Below are 9108 nucleotides of genomic sequence, written 5' to 3' on the forward strand. Positions count from 1 at the left end.
CACTGGCAGATTCGTCTGGTCCCAGGCTAGGGGGGAAGTACCTTTGTACCACAGAATAAATAAAATAACATAACAAATTAACCGTTTAACCAACCAGTTACACATTTCCTGGTGGAGACCTGTGCTCTGAGGAGCACTTTTTCTAGTTTAAGTTGAAAATAAATCTTCTTTAAAAGTCTATTTCCACTTTTTCTTTCTTTTTTTTCATTGTCGATTTTATTTATTTAATTGTGGTATTTGTTATTACATTTTTGGACCTAGCTTTTCCAAATACATTTCAATATGAACCTGTCCATGTTGGTTTTGCAGAGACACGGCTGTAGAACTGCATTTCCCATCATCCCCTGGGCTAAGTCACATGACACGCAGCAGTCACATCGTCACATGTCAACATGGCTGCTGTTGCAGATGAACATTTTTCTTCCTTACAGCTACTTCTAAAGGTATTTATTTGAAAAGCTGTCACTGTAATTTATATCTACACAGCTAAAATATACATTGACATCGTCTGTTCGGTTGACTGTCGTTACATTCCAACGACTTTTGCAGATTTAAAAAAAGGTTTTTTTCTTCCCCGAATAAAGTATACATCTTTTGAAAATAATAGCAGATCTACAAGCTCGCTATTTTCAAATGGCTGAAATGTATATAGGGCTATGTACAGTGAATATTTAACTGTACATATTTTTGTCTTTGTTTTCAAACTGTTTATATGATGTTTTTCATAGTAGTGTATATTTGTCTGTCATTAAATGTTTCGATTAATTGAGTACAAAGGACCCCAATGGAAACAAGCCATAGACTTTCTTGGGTTTAAAATCCTCATAGCAGACCTTGTATTGAACTGTGCTTTCCTGTGTTTTTTTTGCAAACTGCTAATAAAGTATTCAATCAAAAGTGGTTACTGTATGTATTGTAATACTAATCAAAATCTAAAGTAAACATTTACTAAAGTTTAAAAATAATTGTAGTGGAGTGAAAGTACAATATTTGCCTCTGAGATAGTGGCGTAGAAGTAAAAGTACAGAAAATTGGAAATACTCCAGTAAAGTAAAAATACCGCAAAACTGTACTTAAGTACAGTACTTGAGTACATGTACTTAGTTACTTTACACCTCTGCTCTACAATGCAGCTAATTATATGTTTTATGTTTAAATATAGCCTAATTAACAGTCACCATATTGTTTGTTACATTATAACATTAGAGCTGTATTATGTGTTGCATTCTAACGTACTAAACGAATGGTTCTCAAAGTGGGGTCTGAGGACCCCCAGGGGGTTCCAGTTGGTCCCCCCCAGCTAAATGATTGATAATTAGGAACTAAGCAAACCAAATGGACCCTTACAGGTCTGTAACGGGTCCATTTGGTTCTGTTTGTACTCTGTCAGAGTCTGTGGCCAAATATGCATACCAAATTGGGGGTCCTTGAAATTGAAAAGTTTGAGTGTGTGTGTTCATTTCAGGCTCCATCTAAGGATGCTGTGCGTGAGTTGTGTGCTCAGAGTTTTCCACCTGCAGCAACAGAGTCACAACAACTGGCTGAGAAAACAGCTGAGATCCTGAACATCTCTACAACAGAAGCTAAACAGGTGTGTGTGCGTGTGTGTGTGTGTGTGTGTGTTACTAGTTGTGAGGACCAACTGTCCCCCACCAGTACAGTATACTTTGAGAAATAGACATTTTAAGGGCCATTTTCCTGGTCCTCACAGGGAAAAAATGTTTTTTTTTTGGTTTAAAAAGATGTTTCGAGTTAGGCTTAAAATTATTAGGAAAAGATTCAGCTTAGGGTTAGGCATTTAGAGGTTAGGTTTAGGGGTTATTTATACTTAGTTAAAAAGGCAATCTACAAGCTCTGTAGATCGACATAGCCGCTCTGTTGCGTTGCGAGTCTTGCGTCACGTTGGGAGCTTGTAGAAATGTCTATTTTCGGCTTTAGGGTTAAAAAGACCAAATAATTGCATTAATAAAATGCAATTATCCTACAATGTTGATGTTCTCGCAACTATAGTTATACAAACAAATGTGTCTCTCTCCAGGTGGTTGTAGCTCTCCTCAGCCTGTCTCACTGCTTAGTGTTGTCCAACATGAATGTATGTGTGTGTGTGTGTGTGTGTGTGTTGTACGGTACCTGTTTCTCCAGGTGGTTGTAGCTCTCCACACCCTGTCTCACTGCGTAGTGTTGTCCAACATGAAGACCGTGGACCAGGTTCTCACTCTGTTCCCAGACTCCTTCCACTCCAACCTCAAAACTCTCATCACCAAGATAATACTGGAACACAGGTTCACTTCTATATATTTTATTATAATTATAATATAATACTGAAATAAAGGTTCAGTTCTATGCACAGTAGTCTCTACGTCCTCCTGGTGGGGGCTCCTCACTGGTAGGTGAGTCAGTAGGATACAGTGACAACACAGAAATGCTGGGAGGAATCAATTGGCATAATGACGAATTTGGGATAAAAAGCGAAACAATTATAATAAATACTGCTCAAAGAAATGTAGGGAACACTTTGATCCCGTAATTGTTTTGAGTTTTCATGAACTGTGTACATACTGCTAACAAAAACTGCTCAAAAGAATTAAGGGATCAAAGTGTTCCCTTCATTATTTTGAGCAGTGTATATATATATATATATATATATATATATAATCACCGTTAGCTGAGGTTTGTTCAACTTCTCGCCGGTCCCAATTTTATGCTAGAACTTCTGGGAACTGATTACCTGAGGTTAACCAACTGAGGACTTGCATTGTGGCTCAAACTGACACAGATGGGCGCACATAACTATTTATGCCTTGCATTAAAATGTGATCTCGTAGGTCCTAAACCCAAGGCTCACCCAAGGCTAATAAAGCCTGGGAAAGTATACATAATACTGCAACACAGATTCTGTACAGACAATAGTGTATACTAATAGAACTTACTGGAATGATTGCTAATTCCTACATTTTTCAGTGGGTAGATCGGGTTGATGACGGAAAATGTCTATATTTTTCAGTGTGGCGTGGAGAAATGAGGCTCTCAACAATCAAAGTGAGTTTTCTTTTTATCATATATTGTGTGAAGCATGAGAGTGCCATAACATGGATGGATTTACTGTTTATACTGTATATGTACTGTGTATGTAGTCTCTCTTCCCCAGCTGAAGCAGTTGGATTGGAGAGTCGACATGATGACAGCATCTGACTGCATCAGCCGTATGGCTGTTCCTTCCTGTTTATTACAACTACAGGTAACACCTAGACATACAGTACATGATAACATAGAATACACAAAATTAACCCTGTCATCCCTATTTTTGACAAATGTTCATAAAGCTAAAAAACACTTTCACCCCCCCCCCCCCCTTACAGTATATGTTGTACAACGAAAGTGTTCACTTTCAAACATTTTAACGCCTACTCAGGCTTTTATGTGCACCTCAGACAGTTTTTAAGTTGCTTGATTCAATATTTAGATATTTAATATTCATTTTATCAGACCCTTCCTATACAAACCCATTGTAACTTCAAACTCCATTTTGAACATGATAGTCATCGAAAACACCCGTCCTTGATTCTTGTGACTGATGTGTCCTTTTAATAGGTGAGGGGCCATGTTTTTTCAATTACTTTTTTCATTCATTTTATTAAAAAAAAATCATTTTCCCCAAAGATTATAATAAAATAAAAAAGTAATTGAAAAAAGGACAGGCATTTTCAATGAATCTAAAACGGTTAAAATGGAGTTTGAAGTTACAATGGGTTTATATAGGAAGGGGGCGTGTCTGATGTCTGTCTGGGGTGCTCACAAAAGCCAGAGTAGACGTTAAAATGTGAAATATCCCTTTAAGTGGAAACTACATTCTGACCCACGTCACTGTGAAGCTGGTCATTTTAGCAGATCGGTCTGACAGCACGGTAGAAATGCCATCGTTTACCATGGACTGTGTAGCTGATATCTTCCTTATGCATGTCCATCCAGATAGAGGAAGCAGCATGTCTAGGAGGTGGGGAGTCCTCTGTGACTGTGGAGCTGAGCAGAGAGTCTTTGGACACCATGTTGGACGGCCTGGGACGGATCAGGGACCAGCTATCTGCCGTGGCAGCCAAGTAAATGTTAAGGGACACTTCCTGTCCCACTCCTGTGGACCTGGAGTCCTTCTAGTTGGGACACTAAAACTTGATCTATGCTTTGGTGACAAAGCGTCATGCAATGTGTTGCTTATATTCAACTCTGAGGCGTCATTTCAGAAAAAAAAAACTAGAGGGTGGAGGGAGTGACCACTTGAACCCTATCTCAAAAATAGTTGATTTGAATGATTTGAAGCGTGTTTGTTCACATTGTATCATACTGAATAATTTGGAACACACTGTACCTCTAAAGGCCAGTCCACACCAGTGCAACTCCTTGCAACATGCAACTACTTGCAACCATTATCCCCAATGGCAGTTGCAAGGAGTTGCATTGGTGAACGTGTGGATTGGCCTTAAAACTGTTTTGTGGCAAGGTGTTGCGACTAGTTGCATTGGTGCGTTCTGACCTTATGTCTACAAAGAAAGGTTTGCAACCACATCTGCAGTAATTGCCCCACAGCGTGTTCATGTGACCTCATTTCCTGAGACCACACACACACACTGCATTCAGCGCCAATCTAAAATCAGATTAATCAAGAGGTGGATTGAATATGCATAAAAGAACTCAATTTGAGCTTAAATGCGAACGCTAGGGGGTTGCAATTGCCATCCTATTCACACATTATTTATGAATACATCCAACTTTACAAACTGTAATACAGTAGTCTTCTCTTTTGTTGGGACAGACTAAACAAGTAATAGGCCTTGTTCCACAAACACGACTGACCTATTTTATGCTTGATCTTAGCAGGGTGTAAAGCTGTTATCACCATTGGCAGCAATGTTAGGAAGCCAACTGTGTGACTGCTTATTGACTGTGTTTACTTATTTTGTTTAAATATAGCGTATTATACAGTACAGGTGTTTCTGTCAGACAACTGCATGTCTTAAAAAGTGACTTCTTTGAAGGTCAGAAAATGCCCAGAGGAATTTACCTAAGGCCCTTGGTTAGCTAGTTAGTAAGGCAAGGCAGAAGCACATTGGCTGTGTTTGTGAAATGGTCCATTATGTTTGTAAGTGAACAATCTGTCATCGGCAAAATGAATCTGTCTTGAGAGAGTGACTAAACAGACAACAGTAATGATCACAGTCAGCGTCATAAGAGTCTTTTTTTCTTTATGAGTTTCAGCTGATTTTATTGTAAACATTATAAAATAACATGTTACAGCAGCATATCACGCTTGTTTTTGTTTACATCCTTTGACATATTCACATTATTCAAACCACGTACAAAATGGCCTCTACAGACTACAGCGCTAAACTGTTGTCAAGGTAACTGGACCTCACAGGGGAGAGATGCTCTACTGCCCTTGTGTGGCCGAGAGAGGGACTGCACAGAATCGATGTTGATATACATTCACAGGAAGAAGAGTTCTATTTCGTCCCTGCTAACCGCCAGAGGCGGTACTTAAAGCACTGAATAGTTCCCTTCGTGCATGCGCAGTTCGAGTACGTATACCAACGACGTCACTTGTGCCCCCGGAATGAACCGGAAGAGGCTATATCTTCCGGCATCACCAGGGGGTCAGTCCCTTTTTTTCTTCTCGCGCGCAGGTTGAAATAGATCTGCACTAAGCCATATTATTGTTATTACAAACCTACCCTATCATTTGTTAAAATAGGTCGCTGGTAGTTCTGTGACCATATAGGTCGGAGTAGCGTTATTTCGCCCTCTAAGAACTGCGACTTCTCTCCCCCCGAGCGGGGTTAAGCTCATACGGACGCTGTGGGCGTCCGTCGCTCCACCGACGGGGACGTTCCCTCGGTCCCCCATAAGGTAGGTTGCTAAACTGGGATTTAAGTTTGCATTATAAATCAGCCTTTGTTGGTAAAGGTCGCGTGCGCGCCTCCTCCCTCCTGCATCTGGTTGCACGTTGCTAACGGTAGCGTGAGCGCTCCGGCTAGCATCCGTTAGCATATGAAAGGCTAGTTGTCGATAGTCTACGTTGCTCGACTAATAGCTTTTTCATTTTTGATTAGCATCTGCTCGTCGTCCCCTTCCTGACCTTCAACTTACAGAGAGACAATGGCCGGAATTTTTCACCCCCGCTGGAGTTCGCAAGAGTTCAAAGAAAGAGCAACACGAGACAAATGCGACATGGAGCGTCTGGTCTTTGATGCTATTGAAAGTATGCGAAAAGGCAGAGGTGCCTTGCGTGGTCCGCTCCAGAAGATATATGATTCTTCCGCAGGAAGATATATCGCAAATATACAGGAAATTAAACATGATGATCGGGAAACCGTCATCATATTTGTTCCTGTTCCTCTGCTGAGCGATTGGCAGAAAATTCAGGTTATGCTGGAGAGACGGCTGATGGCCCTGTTCAGCACTAAGAAATTTGTCATCATCGCACAGAGGATAATCCTGCCCAAACCCACCAGGACAACTCTCGCAAAGGACAGGCAGAAGCAGAAGCGTTGGAGGTTGATGATTCGGGGTGTGCTCTTCCTTGGCTTGCGTTGGAGCAGCTCTCGGGGTCACTCTTTTGACACGTGGACGAATGCAGGCGGGGTTGATGGTACAGGCAGCGTAAGCGCTCCCTCCCCCCAGCTTACGGCTCCTATAAACCGAGCAACCAGTAGCGTCCGCGCTATGGATAGCTCCCGTTACTGCGGAGCCGGATGATGGAGAGGAGCCGGATGATAGTCTCCCCCGACGTTCTCTAGATTTTATAGGGTGAAAGTTGCCACTCCCCACCCACTGGGCGTGGTCTTCTTGCCAGAGTCCGGTTCTACCGTCTAAGGTTTGTAACCAGGATTCCTCGCGACTCGTTTGGTATAAGTCATTCAGTGCTTTAAGCACCGCCTCTGGCGGTTAGCAGGGACGAAATAGAACGATAGTTACGTATGTAACTACGGAGTCCCGAATGACCGCCAGAGCATTCTGTCGCTCAGAATCCTCGTGTTCACGCGAGAAGATTCTGTAGGGACTGACCCCCTGGTGACGCCGGAAGATATAGCCTCTTCCGGTTCATCCCGGGGTCACAAGTGACGTCGTTGGTATACGTACTCGAACTGCGCATGCGCAAAGGGAACTATTCAGTGCTTTAAGCACCGCCTCTGGCGGTCATTCGGGACTCATAGAACCGTAGTTACATACGTAACTATCGAATTGTTCTGGACTCAGCATGTTGGAGCTCCATTCACACAAACGTATCTATTTGGCCAAAAAGCACAAGTTCTGCCCTACTGAGACAAACAGCACTAACTGTCCTACAACAACAGCACCAAGTCAAACACAAGTAGTCCCTGCTCTTTACCTATTTGGTTTATACACGCACATAAGACTGGAACCCACAACTACACAACCTTCAGAAACAACCCCAACAAACAGTGTTAGGAGACTAAACGGTTCCGTCTTGAATCTTTGGAAAATGTTTTTCTCCTTCTAGCATCTCTAAGTGTTCAGAAATGATCTGATACGAGTAAACCATCCAACCGAAAAGCTCACGCACTGTGTGACAGCAAGGATACCTGTTTTCTATTGTTTCTTGATCGTTTTACATTCCCCAAAGGAGATGGGAAAGAAGTGGTGCTGAAAACCAGGAGAAAGTGACTTATGGTATCTCTTCCCTTTGAAGTATAAACCATTATTATTACCCTGACATGTTTTATTATGTCAGGTGTTAATAAATAAATATGTATACCTGCACTGGAAGAAGAGTGGATATGTCCTCCTTTTCACTTGGTTCAGAACAAGTATAAAAAAGTAAATGAAAGAGATGAAGTGAGCCGTGTGTTCCGTTCTGTTTGCCAGTTTCTGTGAAGCATGTGGAGTTTGACTGCATATGAAATGTCCTGTACAAATTACATTTTGACTTGATGACATCAGTCGACAAACTTTTTATTTCGTTCTGAATTCAGTTAACAGTTTTTGACATAATGGGAACTTTAGAAAGGTGTGACTAACGAAAAACGAGAACATAAGCATTTTCACACATTTTCAGACCATATTATGTCCACACAATCCAGTTTGAGCTAACAGGGAACATAAGAGAACATGTGTTGTACTATATTTAAGACTTGTTAAAAAAAATAAATAAAGCCATTTCCACTTGCAGCCTTATTTTCTTAAAGCTGTCACTCAAGTAGCTTAGTAAAGACTAGTAAGAACTCAACATCCCTTCTTTTTAGGTGGAAAGACATGACAGTCTTGTACTGTAGGCTATATGAACCCCAGCTTACCTACTACAGCTCTGTCCTACAGAGACAACCAGCACCGACTGTCTTACAGAATCAACCAGCACTGTCTGTCCTACAGAATCAACCAGCACTGTCTGTCTGTCCTAACAATCTGTCCAACACAGGGACAAACAACACTAACCGTCTGTCCTACATAGACAAACTAGAGTTTTAAACTGAGTTTCTCTTGTCCCACAAAAAATGTTATCGGTAAAGAAATTGCAATTTGAATTAGTTATTGAAATAGTTTTGACAAAATCATAACACCAGCTGTGACCTTCAAAACACACTAGTTCCTACGGTTTCCTATACTATTTGCATGTATTATGGACACCTGAAATAATCTTCCTGTTTTAACCCATTAAAACCAGGAAAGCATCTGTCTTTTTAGATTTTTGTGTTGGCTATTCAAAAATAGCAGATACACAAGCTCGTCATTTCGTGCCGCGCTGCGAGCTAGCTTGTACATCTGTTATTTTATCATTTTTTGAGAATACTTGAATAACTTTGAAATTCTTTACACAAATCTTCTCTTCTTGGGGTCCCTGGCACAAAACGTTTCAGATGGGATGATTTAGTCGAATCGTAGAATTTGTAGGATCGGCCTCAGGCCTTAATGGGTTAAAGGATGATGAAGTGAAAGCTCACAGCCCTCCATCCATCCCTTCCTGCAGTGTGCCATCTATCCTGCTCTCTGAGCATGGAGCGATTGTCTTGAATGTACATTAGACCAGTGATTCCCAACCTTTGGGCCGGGGCCCACTGGTGGGCAGTGAGGATTTAGCAAACGGGCCCCCAAATAATT

The 9108-nt window shown here is 41.4% G+C and overlaps 1 protein-coding gene across 2 annotated transcripts; it reads left to right on the top strand.

Moving 5' to 3' along the window:
• The first annotated feature begins 377 nt into the window (after positions 1-377).
• commd9 (COMM domain containing 9) lies at positions 378-9108 on the top strand. 2 transcript variants are annotated; one of them, XM_084060215.1, is made up of 7 exons: positions 378-443; positions 1466-1591; positions 2143-2282; positions 3005-3039; positions 3135-3238; positions 3970-4102; positions 4139-9108. In XM_084060215.1, the coding sequence occupies exons 1-6, from the start codon at positions 393-395 to the stop codon at positions 4099-4101; spliced, it is 588 nt and encodes a 195-aa protein (XP_083916341.1). In that variant the 5' UTR covers positions 378-392; the 3' UTR covers position 4102; positions 4139-9108. The 2 variants fall into 2 exon arrangements, with proteins under 2 accessions (XP_083916341.1, XP_083916340.1); XM_084060214.1 differs by having other exon boundaries at positions 3970-9108.

This window comes from Gymnoscopelus microlampas (assembly GCF_963454915.1).
Source record: "Gymnoscopelus microlampas genome assembly, chromosome: 6".
Lineage (NCBI taxonomy): Eukaryota > Metazoa > Chordata > Actinopteri > Myctophiformes > Myctophidae > Gymnoscopelus > Gymnoscopelus microlampas.